At 44.7% G+C, this 19,264-nt stretch overlaps 1 protein-coding gene across 1 annotated transcript; it reads right to left on the reverse strand.

Annotated features, from left to right (window-relative positions):
* Nucleotides 1-186: 186 nt before the first annotated feature.
* On the reverse strand, nucleotides 187-5,746 carry LOC129151067 (ankyrin repeat domain-containing protein 26-like). Its single transcript, XM_054724673.1, has 4 exons — nucleotides 5,391-5,746; nucleotides 4,719-4,856; nucleotides 338-587; nucleotides 187-233 (listed from the first exon to the last, which is right to left on the reverse strand). Exons 1-4 carry the CDS (start codon nucleotides 5,601-5,603, stop codon nucleotides 187-189), a joined length of 648 nt encoding a protein of 215 aa, XP_054580648.1. The 5' UTR covers nucleotides 5,604-5,746.
* Nucleotides 5,747-19,264: the final 13,518 nt, after the last annotated feature.

Consider the following 19,264-nt stretch of genomic DNA (forward strand, 5'->3'; position numbering starts at 1 on the left):
TGTTTTTGACTGAGATCTCTTTCTAAAGCCAATATCCTTTCTTTGACAACATTTCTTGTGCGATGAAGCTTACTTTCTAAGTTATTGCTTTTACTTTCCATTTTAGAAAGTTGTTGAGAAAGAATCTCATTGCTTTGTTTTAGGTTAGACATATCAAAATTTATTTTGTCCCGTGAACAAAACCATTCATCTCTTGCTCTCTGGAAAGCAAGTTGTAGGTCTCTTGTTGATGTCTGACAATGCTCATGATCCTGGACAGCGGTAGCCAGTCTAGACCGGTATGATTCAACTTCTGCTTCCAGTCTTCCTCTGTTTTGTTGTTCATCCTCCAGTTTACAGTTTAGCTTTATAAGCTCAGCTCTCAGAACTTCAAGCTGTGCATTGTGTTGAAATGCTGTTTCTCTTATTGTCTTATGAAGAAGGTCATTCTTTTCTTTGAAAATTGCAATATCCTCAAAATACTTTTTTCCCATTTCCTGGGTCTGAGTTTTTACTGCATCTATTTCCAGTTTTAGCTGGGCAATTTCATCCCACAACATGCGGTTTTCATGCAATAAACTTTTTTCTTTGTCAGAACTCTCAGAAACCTAAGTAACACAAAGGAGACTTTTAGCTAAAACATTGAAATGACATGTCACAATAGCCTCTGCAAATAAAGAAGAACCTATTTTTATAATAAAAAGTTGCAATAAGTGGATATCCCACTGGAAAAAATAGAGTTGGATCCAAACCTCTAACTTTATACAAGCATAAATTCTCCAAAGTTTGAAAATCCTATATAATAAAGAGGTGATATGCAAATTGACCATCACTCCAATACACAAGATGGCCACCCCCATGTGGACACAAAATGGCCACCAGAAGATGGCCAGCAGGAGAGGGCAGTTGGGAAGAACCAGGTCTGAAAGGGAGGGAAGTTGGGGATACCAGGACAGCAGTGGCTGGCAGTTAGGGGTGACCAGCCCTGCAGGGAAGGGCAGTTAGGGGTTACCGGGCCAGCAGTGGAGGGAAGTTGGGGTGTCCGGGCCTGCAGGGGAGGGCAGTTATGGGCAACCAGGCTGACAGGGGAGGGCAGTTAGGGTTGACCAGGCCTGCAGGGGAGGGCAATTAGGGACAATCAGGTCCACAGGGGAGTAGTTAGGCACCAATCAGTATGGCAGGGGAGTGGTTTCGGGCTGATCAGGCTGACAAGCAGAAGCAGTTAGGGGCAATCTAGCAGGTAGGCAGGCGAGCGGTTGGGAACTAGCAGTCCTGTATTGTGAGAGGGATGTCCAACTGCCCGATTAGGCCAGATCTCACTGGGCAGTCAAACATCCCTCAAGGGGTCCAGATTGGAAAGGATGCAGGCTGGGCTGAGGAAAACACACTCCCCCATGCACTAATTTTATGCACCAGGCCTCTAGTTTAATATAATATGATGAATTTTTGAAGTGAAAAAAATCACAAGAGAATTTTAAGTCTTAGAATTAGAAATGGTTTTTCTAAACCATCACAAGCCCAGAATGTATTTAAGTAAAAGATTAACCTTTTGCACTCAGATGTCGAGTGTGACTCGACATGGTTAGCATTAGAATAAAGGAATCGAGAAAAAAGCAAGCGTGTGCAAAGGGTTAATAACTCTAATTAAACATGAACAACAGAAAATATTAAAAGCCTCCCCCTTTGAATTAGGCTATTGTGAATGTCACTACTTGGCTGTGAGAGACAAATGGATTTGAATTAACAATATCATCCTATGTAATAAAGAGGTAATATGCAAATTGACCCTCATGTTATAACAGCATCACAAGATGGCTGCCCTGCCCAGGCCCTCCCCCAGCACCACCCATGATCAGCTTTTCCCACCCCAATTGAGGGTGGGGCAGCTAGCCAACCCCCTCTTTCCCCCATGGCCCCTTACCCAGGCCAGCCACACCCCCACACGTTCCCGGGGCTGGGGGTACCACAGGCAGGCTGCAGGCAGGGTGTTAGTCAGGGGCAAAGGTCCTGGCTGTCCCTGGCCTAGGGAGTCCAGAAAACCTCAGCAGTGACCAAAGACCAAGACCGAGTGGAAAGGTCCCTGCCAGCGCTTTTGGCTCAAAGTGCCAGGAAGAGGCAGAGCATCTTGAACCTGCAACCCTGGCGTCTGCACACTAAGCCTTGGGGCACACCAAGCTGGTGGCGCCTGTGGGTGCAAGGGGGAGAGCAGGGAGCTGGGTGAGGAGCTGGGAGGGGCCTAGAATCTTCAGGAGCAGCCCACCTGCCAAGGTTGCTATGACCTGCATGCTCAGGCTTGGTCAAAGCTCCTGGTCAGCTCTGCCGCTTGCCTTCCAGGTGCGACTAGCTCTGAGTGGCTGGTGTTGTCCTCAGAGAAGCAGCTGTCACTGGGCTCAGTTAAATAAGAGAAATCAAGGAGCCGAGAGTAAATATCCTCCCAGCACCTTCCTATGGCCACGGGCAAGGAGGGCCGGGGATGGGGGTAATGGAAATAGGCTGCTGCTTTGCATTTTATAATGAAAAGACTCTTGCAATGTAGAGAGGAGAGCTGATTGGTTTCCAGCAACATCTTGCGTGTTCCCTGCTGCAGCCCTGAAGCCTGACAGCACCTAGCAAAGGCGTGTCAACACAGCCATGCTGGCCTGGCTCCTGGAATGTTAAGAGCAAGTTTGAGTTGCGCTGATTTAAAAAAAAAAAAGTAAAGATTGAAAAACACCTCTTTGTACACAAATGGCACTATAAAACGCAGATTACGGCATCTGATTATGTCTTCTGTGTTGACTTTTAGGCAGAATGCAAATGGGTTCATGGGTAAAGCAGAAAAACAAAAAGGGAAAGGGAGAGGATTCTGCCATCTACAGCACTGAACATTGTTTTTTTTTGTTTTGTTTTTTATCCTTCTGTTCTTCAAGTCAATATATGCCATTTAAACCACTTTATGGCATTAGGTAATGAGCTAATGCTTCCTCTATTAAGAGCAAGCAGCAGTGTCTTTAATATAAGTCACAAACATTTAATCCATTTAAATGGATCATACTGAGTGGAGAGAATGGTATGTGTCATTATATAACGAACTTGGATTATGATGCTATCTGGCTGAAGATTGTATTTATAATGCAATTTAGAGAACGTAGACAAATGGGGCATTGAAAATTAATGTGAATGCTTAAATGCATGACTGTATTTTCTTTCATCTGTAACAACCAAACGACTGGGCACCAGGAGCTGCATTGATGGGTCCCTCGGCTAGGTGGGTCTGAGGTCTCATGGTGTGATAGTTCTGGGTGAGGCTGTGTGGTGTGGGACAGGACCAGGGGACCTGAGGCTGCACCACTCAGCCTGGTGCCAGGACCTGAGGTTGTGTCCCCTGCCCTGGCAGGGTTTGCCTGGGGTGGGACCGGCTGGGTGTTGGTGTCACCCAATGGGGGTGGGGCCGACCGGACACTTCTATTATAGAGAAAGGGCAAATAGCAATCCTATCTAATAAAGAGAGATATGCTAATCGATATTCACACCCTCACAAAAGATGGCAGCACCCACAGCCAATTAGGAGGGAATATGCTAATTGACTGCCCCCCCCTCAAAGATTACAGTGCACACAGCCACAAGATGGCAGTGACCAGTCCCCTCATCCCCTAGGAGTGTCCAGCCACTCTGCACGCCTGCCTCCAGAGTCCCCCAGTCCCCTCAGCCCCCCAGTTACCCAGGGCAAGCCTGAGACACAGGCAATCCTTAGATGGTAGCTGCCCAGCTGCCCAGGGCCAGCCTGATGCACAAGCAAGCCTCAGATGGTGGCTTCCCAGCCACCCAGGGCCAGTCTGAGGGATGACCAAATGACTGAAAAATCAGGCTGTGTGGGGCTACCAGGCTTACAGGGGGGTTAGTGAGGGATAACCAAATAACTGAACAAGCATGCTGCATGGGGTGACCAGGTCATTGTTAAGGCAATTTAAACAATATGGTAACAGGCCAGTGGGGGTGCAGTTGGGGGAAACCAGGCCAGCAGGTGGAGGCAGTTAGAGGGATTACACTGGCAGGGAGGGCAGTGAGTGGTGACTAGGCTGGTGGGGGGCAGTTGGGAACAAACAGGTCAGCAGGGAGTAATTAGGGGTGACCATGCTGGCAGAGGCGGATAGTTGGGGCTGACCAGGCTGGCACGGGGGCAGCCAAGGGTGACAAGGCCTGCAGGGTGGGGGTGGGGCAGTAAAGAGTGACCAGGCCAGCAATGAGGGGGAAGTTGGGAGTGAGCTGGCCGGCAGTGGGGGGCAGTTAACAGTTACCAGGCCGGCAAGGGGAGGGCAGTTAGGGGCGACCAGGCAGGTAGGCAGGGGAGCGATTAGGAGCCAGCGGTCCAGGATTGTGAGAGGATGTCTGACTGCTGGTCTAGACTAGCAGTCAGTCACCCCCCAAGGGGTCCCGGATTGGAGAGAGTGCAGGCTGCACGGAGGGGACCCCCTTCTCCATGCATGAATTTCGTGCACTGGATCTGTAGTATTAAAATATTTCCTCTAATTAATTCCATTTTAATGTGTATGAATTTCATGCACCGGGCCACTAGTTTTATCCAAAGGACCTAAAATGTCACCTCTAACACACACACACACACACACACACACACACACACACACACACACACACACTTTTTAAATCCTCCATAGTTTCCATATGTATAGTATTGGTTTCTTAAATATGTACACAACTACGCATACTCACACACAATTGAAAATGTTTAAATAAACTACCTCAGAATGCATTTTCTTGTGACTTATTTTTATCTTCTTTGGTTTGCAAAGGTGTTTGGTCAGAATTCCATCTTGTATTATTGTGGTGTTCTGTTCTTGAGAACGTTGGATCTGCGTGTAATCTTGCTCTTCTACAACCTAGGGAAACATTTCATTTGGATTTTGATCTCATACCATTAAAAAATAAAACCAAAGCTTAAGAGCAGTGCCTTAAAAAACTATAAAAAGGAAGTGGCTTGTTTAAGCACAAGAATCTTTTCTCTCCATGAAAAAGTCAAATTTTAAGTGATAGCTACATTTGCCATAGAGCAAAAATACAGTATTCTGAAATAAAATTTCTTTATGAACATTTGAGTGGTTACATCACAGTGTTAAGGCAATTTAAACTATATAGTAACATTTTTTAAGATACAAAGTTAACATTTATGTCAATGTTTAAGTTCAATTTACTTTCTATTTCTTCATTTAGAAATCATATACAGAGTATCTGTTAGATGCCAAGGATAGTAATAAATTAATAATTTTAGTCATAAATGCCATAATTCACATTTTGAATGAGATAACATCTTTTGATTTGTTTTAAACATAATACACCCTTTTTAAAATCAAAGGAATATAAATATTGTTAAAATACTGTAAGAAATAAGAAATTTTTACCAAAGATAAATTTACCTCTTTCTGTCTCACAGTCTCTGATACAATATCTCGTGTTCTAATGGTGGTTTCAAGATATGGGTTCACTTCAACTTCTTTAATAGAGTGCTCTTCTTTTTTTCTTAACTGCACCCTATTTTTTTCATATAACACATCAACTTTTTGTCTCTTTTCTTTTTCTTCTTCTAAGGTAAATCTGCAGTTAAATATAACCAAAGCTGTGATGGACATAAGATAGCCTGTTATATTTATATGATGTCTTATGTAAACTATATGGTAACCACAAAGCCAAACCTCGAGCAGATTCACAAAAGATAAAGAGCAGGAATCAAAGCACACTATGGGAAATCTTCAATTCACAAAGGAAGGCAGCCAGAGAGGAAGAATGGAATAATGGAACTACAAACAGCCGGAAATCAAGATAGCATTAGTGAGTTGTTACCTGTCAATAATCTATACTAATAAAAGGGTAATATGCTAATTAGACAAGACATCTTCCGGACAGCCTTGTGGAGGTCCTTCCAGACAAAACCATGGTGGCAGGGGCTGAGGCAAAGGCAGTTAGGGGGGACCAGACAATTAAAGGCTCAATGTGAAGAGATGGAAAAGGTATTCTTTGCAAGTGGAATGCAAAAGCGAACTGCTGTAACAATAACATATCAGAAAAAACAAAATTTAAGCCAAAAACTGTAACAAGAAACAAGGAAGGTATTTATAAGGGGATCAATTCATAAAGAACATATAACTATTGTAAATAGGTATGTACCCAACATTGGTTCCCCTAAAAATATTAAACAAATATTAACAGAACTAAAGGTAAAATAGACAACAATACAAAAATAGCAGGGGCATTCAATACTCCACTTTCAGCAATGAATAGATCATCTAGACACAAAATCAACAATGAATTGCTAAACTTGAACCAAATATTAGACCAAATGGAAATAACAATCATTTATAGAACAGTCATACATTATTTTGTTGTTGTTGTTATTGTTAAATTTATTGGCCTTTTCTAGAAAATTCTTGAAAAACCTTACAGTCATACATTTTTTTATCACCACCTCAAAGACAACGCTGCACTCCCATATTCACTGCAACCTTATTCACAATAGAAAGATATATAGACTAAGTGCTCACCAATGGATAAACAAATAAAGAGGATGTGGTATGTATGTATATATGTTTGTATGTAAGTTGGTATATATGTGTGTATTATGTATATATGTGTGTACACACACACATATGCACATACAGTAGCATTTTCTCAGATCTGAGAAAGAAGGTAATCCTGCTGCTAGGAGCAGAAATAAAATAGTAGAGACTAGCTATGGTTATAAGAAATATTAATCATGCAGTGTTAACCATGATTATTTTGTTCTGATTAAAGAAAACATAGTGTTCCAAAACAGCCCAACCCCATCCAAAGAGCAGCAGCCTTGTGAGCAGCCTTTCCCCATCCAAGGAGCAGCATCTGAGTGAGCAGCCCATCCCTGCAGCTAAGTGAAATGGAGGCATGCGATTTGTCAGAAAAATAGATTTCAGAATAAGGGTCATACAGTTCATAAACCGGATGGATGAAAAAATCAACAACTTCGTAAGAATCAAGAAGAAATAAAGAGTGATATAGATGCAATAAAAAACACCATGGAATGTTTCAACAGTAGACTAGGAGAAGCAGGGGTCTGAATTAGTGAATTAGAAGACAGGGAAGCAAAAAACACCCAAACTGAACTGCAATTGAAGAAAAAAATTATAAGACAGGAGAAGAGCTTAAGAGAGCTTTGGGACAGGAAACAAAACAAAATATGAATAATAGGGGTGCCAGAATAACAGGAAGAGGAACAAGGGTTAGAAAACATGTTTAATGAACTAATGTCAGAAAACTTCCTTGATGTGGGGAAGAAAAAAGGCACACAAGCACAGAGAGTCCAAAACAAGATGAACCCAAAAAGACCCACACCAAGACACCTCATAATTACAATGGCAAATGTTCAGGACAAAAGAGAGAATCTTAAAGGCTGCAAGAGAGAGACAGGGGGAGAAGGAAGATGGCGACCAACAGGAAGGTAGGGAAGGAGAGATTGTGAGACAGTGAGGGAGTGATAGAGGAGTGTGTGGACATGTGTGGTGTGTGTGTGTGTGTGTGTGTATGAGCTAGGGACAGTTATATTCTACAGGTCTTAGAAGGGGCTGCCAAACCTGGCAGTCTTAGATGGCGGAGCCCTGCTGCCAATGCACACACTCCGGGGTGGCCAGCACAGGCACAGACACCACGCCATCCTGAGAAACAGAGCTGCTTAAGACTATGTTCCTGGCTTCAGCACCACCCAGTCTGGTCTCAGACACAAACCAGGACCGTGCAGCCACTGGGGACACAGACTTACAACCACAGCTGCAGACCCACAGACACCAAGAATCCAGACATCCCAGCTGCAGATTTCTGTGAGTCACAGAGCCTATCCCCCTTTCCGCAGGCTTGTGGCAGTGGCATAGTAACTGATAGGCCCGCCCCTCTCACGGGCCGCAGCACTGCTACAGAAATTTGAGCTTGGGTATGAGCGGACACTGGGAATCTGTTCCCCGAAACACAATTGGGTGACCAAACCCAAAGCCCACAGGGGCGGAAGTGCCACCTGACTTCCATTCTGGGCAAGGGCACACAGAATTCTGTTTTCCACAGTGCAGGAGCAGAACTCCTGCTGACAGTGCTACTGTGCAACCCAGTCCCCAGAGCTGACCGGGACCCAGATTCTCCTCGCGGGAGGCAGCACTAAGTACCAGTGACTTGACTCTGTTTCTTACCACATGCACCTTGGATCCCTTACTCCCAGTCACACTAAGAGCCAGTGACTCCAATTCTTGGACCATGTGCACACAGGGACCCTGATTCTCAACATGAGGCCACACAAAACAACAGAGACTCTGATACTTGATTTTTGGTGCAGGCACAGGGGAACTCTGACTCCTGGCACATGCTAGGAGGCTCTCATTTTCAGCACATGCCAGCAGGGTCTCTGTTTCAGCACAGTGCAGGCGGAGTCCCTGATTCTAGGTGTGCACACGTGGCCACACTGAGTGCTGGAAATGCTGACTCTGGGTGAGTCTGGTTCCCACCAACCCACGGCAGCCACACATCTTAGTGTCAGAACTCTTCAGTGACATTTGAGTGTGCGAAGCTCTCACTTCACACGGCCCAGGCCCACACAACTTGACGTTTGAACCTTCTGGTGATAGTCAGAATGGGGAGACAACACAATCCCCAGAGAAAAGAAAATGAGGAATAGCCAAGAAAGGAAATTAGTGAAATTGAAGCATGGGACATGGCAGGAAAAGAATTCAGAGTAATGGTTGTACAATTCATTCACCGGATGAATGAGAAAATCAATAATCTATGCAAGAATCAGGAAGAAATCAAAAGTGATATAGCTACAATCAAAAACACCGTGGAAGGTTTCAACAGTAGACTAGAAGAAGCAGAGGACTGAATTAGTGGTTTAGAAGATAAGGTAGAGAAACAGGCTCAATCTGAACAGCAACTGGCAAAAAAACTAAAAAGCAGGAGGAGAGCCTAAGGGAGTTTTGGGACAACACAAAATGAAATAACATACGTATAATAGAGCTGCCAGAAGGACAAGAAGAGCAGTAAGGATGGGAACATCTATTTGAAGAAATAATGACAGAAAACTTCCCAGATATGGGGAAGAAAAAAGTTACACAAGTACAAAAAGTCCCAAGCAAGATGAATCCCAAAAGACCCACACCAAGACACATCATAATTACAATGGCAGATGTTCACTACAAAGAGAGAATCTTAAAGGCTGCAAGAGAAAGACAGAGAGTTACTTACAAAGGATCCCCCATCAGATTATCAAATGATTTCTCAACAGAAACACATCAAACTAGAAGGGAATGGAAGGAGGTATACAAAGTGCTACAAAGCAAAGACATGAATCCAAGAATACTCTATCCAGCAAGACTATCAATCAAAATTGAAGGGGAAATCAGGAGCTTCGCAGACAAAAAAAATAAAATAAAAAAGGCTAAGGGAGTTTATTACTCCCAATCCAGCAATGCAAGAAATGCTCAAGGGAATGCTGTAAAAAGAAGAAATAAAATGTAAGAAAAAATACAGCCACAGGAGAAACCAAGATGGCGGCATAGGTTAAACACCTAATCTACAGCCGGGCACAACAATTTCAAAAATCCAACTAAAAGTCAAAACAGACATCATCCAGAACCACAGGAAAGCTGGCGGACTGAAATGCCCACAACTAGAAGGAAAGAGAAAACCACAAGGATAATCAGAGGAGCCGTAAAAGCCTGAGGTATGGAGACACGGGCAGAGACACGAGCACACGCACGTGCGGGGAGGATGGAGCCGGAGAGGAAGGGGCGGCTGACGGCCTGGCCAGCGTTCACTAGCAGGAAGGAGATAAAAGCTCCAGATTGCGCTGAACACCAGCTCCGACTGCACTGAACCCCAGTTCCGGGCGAAACCCTGGGAAGCCAGGCGCACGCTGGGGGAATGAATCTGGGCTGTGGGGCACAGGCACAGAGGACCGGCGGAAGGAAGAGCTCCAGAGGTGCGCACGGGAAGGTGCGCAGAAGAGGGAAGGTTGCCTGTGCTGCTGAAGCGCCAGACTGCGCTGAGACCCAGTTCCAACTACACTGAAACCCAGTTCCAGGCGAGAATCTGGGAATCCAGATTCATTAGGGGAGAGACTAGACTGTTTGGCAGCGGGCGAAACTCCAGGGCGCGTTTCTCTCAGAGGTGTTTGCAAGGAGTACAGAGGGACACAGACACAGGAACCTCATAGGGCGGGGCTGACAGGAAGCCAAGGTTGTAGGCTCCACCCTGTAGCTCCACCCCATCCAAGCTGAGCAAATGCTTTTCCCTGCTGAGTGCCTCAGGCAGTAGCTGACCTACACTACATTGGAGACCCAGAAACGAGGGCATCTAGTGGTCGGTGTGAGATGACACCAGATTTCAACCACTCGCACAAGGGACACATTCAGGAGGCAGACTCAGTGAGTGCCAAAGCATTGCTGCATCAAGACCCGGCACATAAACATGTCTCCTGCACAGCAACTCTTCCTATATAGACAAAGAGGGTCCTCACGGCCAATTGGCCTGGAGGACAATTCCTCCCAGTGACACCAACAGCAATCAAGACTTAACTATACAAAGGAGGACCAAGATGGAGGCATAGGGCGGAAGCCTGATCATTGCCTACCACAACAATTTTTTAAAATATATTTTATTGATTTTTTACAGAGAGGAAGGGAGAGAGATAGAGAGCTAGAAACATCAATGATAGAGAAACATCGACCAGCTGCCTCCTGCACACTCCCCACTGGGGATGTGCCCGCAACCAAGGTACATGCCCTTGACCGGAATCGAACCTGGGACCTTTCAGTCCGCAGGCCGATGCTCTATCCACTGAGCTAAACCGGTCTTGGCCTACCACAACAATTTTGAGACTACGACAGGAGAGCAGAGCAGACACCATCCAGAACCACCGGAGGGCTGGCTGACTGGATGCTCTACAACTAGAATAAAAGAGAGGGGTACGTGGGATGATGCTGACGCCGGTGACCCAAATTCCACACTTTAAGAACTACGGCTCAGGCAACACAATGGCGGCCTGGAACGTGCTCGGCGCAGTTCCCCCGGAGGTCTCCGGCTGAGGAGACGGCTCCACTCGCTGCCAAGCACGGACAGACGAGCCCCTGGGAGACATGGGGTGGGAGACTCCGCACTTGCTGACCTCCGAGTCCTTCAAGAATCTCAATGCCCCAGAAGCGGCCAGGTGCACACGCTCGGTGACCGGCCACTGCTACAGACCCAAGGGCCAACGCAGAGACACTGGACCAGCCCGCCGCCGCTTACCGGGAACACTGGAGCTTCGCCGAGCCCGCTGCCCAACGAGTTCTGCGGCAGCCGCCCTGGAGCTCTGAGAAAATGACCGAAGGAATTGCTGAGAGGGAATTGACCAAGAGGAATTGGGATCAAGAAGACGAAACCCCACTGAGACCCGGGTCCAGGTGAGGCTGCGAGCCTCTGGGCTCAGGTGTGGTCATACGCCCTTGGGTCTAGGTGAGGCCTCACGCCCCTGGGTCTGGGTGAGGCCATGCGCCCCTGGGTCCGGGTGAAGCTGAATCCTGGGTCCGGGTGAAGCCGTGTGCCCCTGGATCTGGGTAAGGCTGGGTCCCGGGTCAGGGTGAGGCCGTGCGCCCCTGGAACCGGGTGAGACCACGCGACCAGGGGTCTGGGAGAGGTCACGCGCCCCTGGGTCCGGATGAGGCCACGTGCCCCTGGGTCTAGGTGAAGCTAGATCCTGGGTCCGGGTGAGGCCGTGTGCCCCTGGATCCGGGTGAGGCTGGGTCCTGGGCCCGGGGGAGGCCATGTGCCCCTGGGTCCGGGTGAGGCCACGCGCCCCTGGGTCTGGGTGAGGCTGGAGCCCGGGTCCGGGTGAGGCCATGTGTCCCTGGATCCGGGTGAGGCCTCGCACACCTAGGTCCGGGTGAGGCCACGTGCCCCTGGGTCTGGGAGAGGCCACGCGCCCCTGGGTCCAGGTGAGGCCATGTGTCCCTGGATCCGGGTGAGGCCTCGCGCACCTAGGTCCGGGTGAGGCCACGTGCCCCTGGGTCTGGGAGAGGCCACGCGCCCCTGGGTCCAGGTGAGGCCATGTGTCCCTGGATCCGGGTGAGGCCTCACGCACCTAGGTCTGGGTGAGGCCACGCGCCCCTGGGTCTGGGAGTGGCCACGCGTCCCTGGGTCCAGGTGAGGCCATGTGTCCCTGGATCCGGGTGAGGCCTCACGCACCTAGGTCTGGGTGAGGCCACGCGCCCCTGGGTCTGGGAGAGGCCACGCGCCCCTGGGTCTGGGTGAGGCCATGTGCCCCTGAGTCCGGGTGAAGCCATGCCCCTGGGTCCGGCCGAGACCAAACCAGAGGGAGTCAGACCTCCGTTACCACCATTTGTCCACCATCCAGAGCGGAGGGGTCAGTGCTGACATGTACACATAAGGAACTGGTGGACATTGAAATTGGGTCTCTAAAGAACTGTTGGTCCAGAAAGAAACTCACTACAGACTGATTCATTTGCCTGTCAGCATAACTATTATTGCTCGTCTCACATTCAGTTCTTATAAGTATATCTCTAGTGAAACATGATCTCGCTCATCTAGGGGAAATGATGAACTACATAGACTGATGAACAAGAACAGAACCAGAAACAAGGAGGCATCGATCGGACTATCGGGCCTCAGAGGGAGGATAGGGGAGGGTGGGGGGAGGGGGGAGAGATCAACCAAAGGACTTGTGTGCATGCATATGAGCCTATCCAACGGTTAAGTTCAACAGGGGGTTGGGGCATCCGTGGGGAGGGGTGTGGGATGGGATTGGGGGGATGAGGACAAATATGTGACACCTTAATCAATGAAGAAATTTAAAAAAATAAAATAAAATAAAATAAAAATAAAATAAAATACAAAAAGAAATACAGGCACAAAAATAGAAATGACTACAAACAAGTATCTTTCAATAATAACTTTAAACGTAACTGGACTAAATGCTTCAATCAAAAGACATCAAGTGACTTAATGGATAAAAAAACATGACCCATACATATGCTGTCCACAAGAGACCCACCTCAGAACAAGGGACTCAAACAGACTGAAAGTGAAGGGGTGGAAAAATGTCTCTCAGGCAAATGGAAATGAAAAGAAATCTGGGGTAGCAATACTTATATCTGACAAAATAGACCTCAAAGTGAAGGCCATAACAAGAGGAAGGCCACTTCATAATAAAAAAGGATCGATACAATAAGAGGATATAACACTGATAAGTATATATGCACCCAATGCAGGAGCACCCAAATACATAAAAAAAACCTCTGGAAGATATCAAGGGAGAGATCAACAACAATGTAATCATGGTAGGGGACTTTAATACACCACTGACATCACTGGATAAATCCTCTAGACAAAAAAATCAGCAAAGAAATAGCAATACTAAATGACTCACTAGATCAGATGGAATTAATTGACATATTCAGAACATTTCACCCCAAAGCCATGGAATATACGTTCTTCTCAAGTGCACATGGGACATTTTGAAAAATAGACCACATATTGGGTCACATATTCAATGGTCAAAGTCTCCCTAAATTCAAGTAGATTGAAATTATATCAAGAATCTTCTCAGACCACAATGGCATAATATTAGAAATAAACTACAATAAAAACTATTCAAAAAACTCAAACACTTGGAAGCTCAATAGCATGCTACTAAACAGTGATTGGGCTACCAATGAGATCAAAGAAGAAATTAAAAATATCCTGGAAAATAATGACAATAAAACACAACAATCCAAAAATCTATGCGACACAATGAAAGCAGTCCTGAGAAGGACATTTATAACTCTACAGGTCTACCTCAAAAAAACAAGAAAAAATGATAGTAAATACTTTAACTGGACAACTCAAAGGATAAGAAAGAGAGCAACAGGAAAAGCCCAGAGTGAGCAGAAAGAAGGAGATAATAAAGATCAGAGCAGAAATAAATGACATAAAGACAAAACAAACAAACAAACAAAAAATCAATACAAAAGATCAATGAAACCAAGAACTGGTTCTTTGAAAGCTTAAACAAGACTGATGAAACTCTAGCCAGGCTCACAACAAAGCAGAGAGATAGGACCCAAATAAACAAAATCAGAAATGAAAGAAGCAAAATAACAATGGACCCCACATAAATACAAAGGATTGTTAAAAAATACTCTGAACAACACTATTCCAACAAACTGGAAAACCTGGAGGAAATGGACATATTCCTAGAAAAATACAACCTTCCAAAACTCAATCAGGAAGAGTCTAAAAATCTCAATAGGCTGATAACTATGGAAGAAATTGAAGCAGTCATCAAAAAGCTTTCAGCAAACAAAAGCCCGGGGCAAGATGGCTTCACAAGTGACTTATATCAAACATTCAAGGAAGAACTAAAACCTGTCCTTCTCAGACTATTCCAAAAAATTCAAGAGGAGGAAAAACTTCCAAGCTCATTCTATGAATCCAACATTACCCTAATATCAAAATCAGATAAAGACAATACAATGGAAGAAAATTACAGGCCAATATCCCTCATGAACATAGAAGCCTAAATTCTCAACAAAATTCTAGCAAATCAGATCCAGCAGTACACCAGAAAGATCATACAACATGACCACATAGGATTTATCCCAGGAATGTAAGGATGGTACAATATCTGCAAATCAATAAATGTGATTCATCACATAAACAAATTGGGAGATAAAAATCACATAGTCATATGAATTGATGCAGAAAAAGCATTTGACAAAATCCAATACCCTTTCTTGATAAAAACCCTCAGCAAAATGACCATACAAGGATCATACCTCAACATAATAAAAGCCTTATATGAAAAACCCACAGCCAACATCATATTCAATGGGTAAAAACTAAAACCATTTCACCTAAGAACAGGAATGAGACAAGGATGCCCACTTTCACCACTGCTATTCAACATAGCTAGCATAGCAATTAGACAAGAAGAAGAAATAAAAGGTATCCAAATTGGAAAAACAATGTAAAACTGTCATTATTTGCAGATGACATGATGCCGTACATAGAAAACCCCAAAGACTCCATCAAAAAATTATCAGACTTAATAAATGAATTTGGAAATGTAACAAGATAAAAAATTAATGCCAAGAAATCTATGGCATTTCTACACACTAATAGTGAAGTTACAGAAAGATAGACTAAAAAAACAATCCCATTTACCATTGTACCAAAAAAAATTAAGATAACTAGGAATAAACTTACTTAAGGAGGAAAAAGAACTATACTCAGAAAACTACAGGACACTGAAGAAAGAGATAGAGGAAGACAAAGATGGAAGAACATACCATGTTAATGAATTGGTAGAATCAACATCATTAAATGTTTATACTACCCAAAGTAATCTATAGATTCAATGCACTCCCCATTAAGATACCAATGAAATATTTCACAGACCTAGAATGAACTTTCCAAAAATTCATCTGGACTGAAAAAGACCCCGATAGCTGCAGCAATCCTGAGAAAGAAGAACAAAGTAGGAGGGATCTCAATACCAGATTTCAAGCTGTATTACAAAGCCACTGTTCTCAGAACTGCCTGGTACTGGCACAAGAACAGGCATATAGACCAGTGGAACGGAACAGAGAACCTAGAAATTGACCCAAGCCACTATGCTCAATTAATATTTGACAAAGGAGGCATGAACATACAATGCAGTCAAGACAGTCTCTTCAATACATGGTGTTGGGGAAATTGAACAGATACATGCAAAAAAATGAAACTAGATCACCAACTTACACCATAAACAAAAATAAACTCAAAATGGTTAAAAGACTAAAACTTAAGATTGGAAACCATAAAAATACTAGAGGAATCCACAGGCAGCAAAATCTCAGACATATGCTGAAACAATTTCTTCACCAATAAAGCTCCTAGGGCAATGGAAAGAAAGAGAAAATAAACAAATGGACTACAGCAAAATAAAAAGCTTTTGCGCAGCAAAATAAACCATCAACAAAACAACAAGAACGCCCACTGCCTGGGAGAACATATTTGCCAATGTTATCACTGATAAGGATTTAATCTCCAACATTTATAGGGAACTCATACAACTTAACAAAAGAAAGATAAACAACCCAATTAAAAAATGGGCAACGGACCTAACTAGATACTTTTCGAAAGAAGACATAGGGAAGGCCAAGAGACATGATAACATGTTCAAAGTCACTAATCATCTGAGAGATGCAAATCAAAACAACAAATCGGTACCATCTCAGACCTGCCAGAATGGCTATCATCAACAAAGCAACAATCAACAAATGCTGGTGAGGATATGGAGAAAAAAGAACCCTCGTGCACTTTTTTGATGGGAATGCAGATTGTTGTACCCACTATCGCGAACAGTATGGAGTTTCCTTAAAAAAACTAAAAGTGGAAACCCCATTTGACCCACTGATCCCACTTCTAGGAATATATCCCAAGAAACTAGAAACACCAATCAGAAAGGATATATGCACCCCTGTATTCCTGGCAGCACAGTTTACCATAGCTAAGATTTGGAAACAGCCTAAGGCCCATTAGCAGATGAGTGAATTAAAAAGCTGTGGTACATCTACACAATGGAATAGTATGCTGCGGTAAAAAGAAGGAATTCTTACCATTTGCAGGAGCATGGATGGAACTGAAGAGCATTATGTTAAGTGAAATAAGCCAGTCCGAGAAAGATAAATATCACATGATCTCACACATTTATGAAATATAATGAACAACGTAAACTGATGAACAAAAACAGCCCCAGAGACAGACAAGCATCAAAAAAATGGTCAAATCCCAGAGTGAAGGTAAGAGAGGGTGGGGGTAAGGAGGAGAGATCAACCAAAGGACTTGTATGCCTGCATCTAAGCCTAACCAATAGACATAGACACCAGGGGGATTAGGGCATGAGTGGGGGGATTGGGCGATGGGGGACAGGGACATATATGTAATACCTTAATCAATAAAAAGAAAAAAGAAAAAAAATAAAGACAACATATTCTCATCTGGCTGGGAATTCCTTCCACCCCCCTTGGACTTGGGAGTTAACCTGGAAATGTGGTCAGTCCTCTTCAACTGCCTATTATCATGATAGATTAACAACTTGTTGGTAATCTGTAACCATTATACCCATTTTCATTCCTTTTGCCTACTTCCCATGCCTGTAATACCCATTTTTATCACATCTGCATCATACCCATTCTTATTTATTTTTCCTATAACATGTAATCTTTGTTTTTTGTCCCATATAAGCAGGGGGTTTATGGTGTGTGGGGTACAGAGCAGATTTTCTTGTATGGCCTGCTGCTCTCTCATATTGTCAGCATCATTGGAATAAATGTCATATATGATTCAACCCTGTCTTATGTACAGCATGGCGATTATAGTTAACAATACTTTATTATACATTTGAAAGTTGCTAATAGAGTAGATCTAAATGTTCTCACCACAAAGAAAGAATTGTTAATCATGTGATGTAATGGAAATGTGAACAAAGGATCCTCTGGTAATCATCTAACAACACAAAAGTGTATCAAATAAACACACTGTATCCCTTCAAAATATACAATGTTACATGTCGATTATGCTCAATACAACTGGAAAAATTAGAAAAAATAAAATACCATTTATATGTATATATATAAATAATATATATATATATATATAAATAATGCCATGTAGGTTTTTTTTTTTATATTTATACTAGGGGCCCGTGCACGAAATTCGTGCATTGGGGTTCGGGGGTCCCTCAGCTCAACCTGCCCCCTCTCACATACTGGGAGCCCTCAGGGGATGTCTTACTGAAGGCTTAGGCCTGTGCCCCATGGGGAGTGGGCCTAAGCCGCAGTCTGGCCTCCTTTTGTGGGAGGCAACCGGGCTGATCAGGAGAAGGCACCAGCCCCATCACCCCACTGCTGCAGCCACTGCCAGTCACCACAGCCACCAAGGTGTTTTCATCAACACGGACTCCAGTCCCTTCACCAAGAAAAAATGACAACTTTCTTTAGGCATTTTTAAGATGTGTCTTTCATAGGATATGCATTTCTTTCTTTATTTTTTATCCTCACCTGAGGATATGTTTCCATTGACTTTTAGAGAATGTAGAAGAGAAAGGGAAAGACAGAGAGAAACATCAAAGTGAGAGGAACACTTTGATTGGTTGCCTCCTGCATGAGCCCTGATCTGGGCCCTGGCCAGGGAGGAGCCTGCAACCTAGGTACAATGCCCTTGATCATAATCGAACCCAGACCCTGCTGTCAGCAGGCCAAGGCATTATCCACTGAGCCAAACCAGCTAGGGCAGGATATGACGTTTCTTAGCCCTCCAGCAGCGGACCTTCATTTTTTTCTCCAGAAGTGTGGTGGAAAAACCCTAGATCACCTTTTTGGATTCTTATTACCCAAGTTACTAAGAATATTACCAGTGGCATAAAGGAAGCTTAGCCAATGTGCAGTCAGAAAAGATGTTTCCTCTCTAGTTCACACCAATGGATGGCTGGGCCCTGCCCAGGCCTAAAGCCTCTGGCCGAAGCTTTAGGCCTGGGCAGGCCCCTCCAGCTCCCTCTGATCACCGGCTCAGCCCCTGCCCAGACCGAAAACCTCCTGAGCAGGAGTGGACCCCCAGCTCCCTGCAATCAATCTCAGGGGGTCTCCTCATGCACCAGGCCGAAAGGCTCCGGTGGAGGCTTTTGGCCTGGTGCCAGAGCTGACACCCAGCTCCCTGCGATCGATCTCAGGGCATCCACTCCTGCACCAGGCCGAAGCATCCCCCAGCTCCCTGCGATCGATTGCAGGGGGTCTGCTACGGCACCAGGCCCAATGCCTCCACCAGAGGCTTTCGGCCTGGGGCCGAAGCAGACACACAGCTCCCTGCGATCAGTCACAGGGGGTCTGCTCATGCACCAGGCCGAAGCAACCCCCAGCTCCCTGCGATCGATTGCAGGGTGTCTGCTAGTGCACCAGGCCAAAAGCCTCCAGCTCCCTGCGATCTGTCACAGGGGGTTCGCTCAGGGCACCTATGTATGCAAATTAACCACCATCTTGGTTGGGTTAATTTGCATACCCACCCTGATTTAGCTGGTGGGCGTGGCTTGGGCGTAGTGAAGGTGTGGTCAATTTGCATATTACTCTTTTATTAGGTAGGATATATATATATATATATATATATATATATATATAGAGAGAGAGAGAGAGAGAGAGAGAGAGAGAGAGAGAGAATGGCAATAATCCAATTAGTTATGATTTTCTTTGAAAATGAACTTATTTGATAACTT

This window comes from Eptesicus fuscus, chromosome 2, assembly GCF_027574615.1.
Source record: "Eptesicus fuscus isolate TK198812 chromosome 2, DD_ASM_mEF_20220401, whole genome shotgun sequence".
NCBI classification, from domain to species: domain Eukaryota; kingdom Metazoa; phylum Chordata; class Mammalia; order Chiroptera; family Vespertilionidae; genus Eptesicus; species Eptesicus fuscus.

Excerpts from the sequence above, each read along its gene's own strand:
- LOC129151067 (XM_054724673.1), bottom strand. The coding sequence starts at position 5,603 with ATGTCCATCACAGCTTTGGTTATATTTAACTGCAGATTTACCTTAGAA. Across the intron at positions 588-4,718 it reads ACAAGAAAATGCATTCTGAG|GTTTCTGAGAGTTCTGACAA; the intron begins GTAGTTTATTTA and ends TGTGTTACTTAG. Across the intron at positions 234-337 it reads TGAGCTTATAAAGCTAAACT|ACATCAACAAGAGACCTACA; the intron begins GTAAACTGGAGG and ends GAGCATTGTCAG.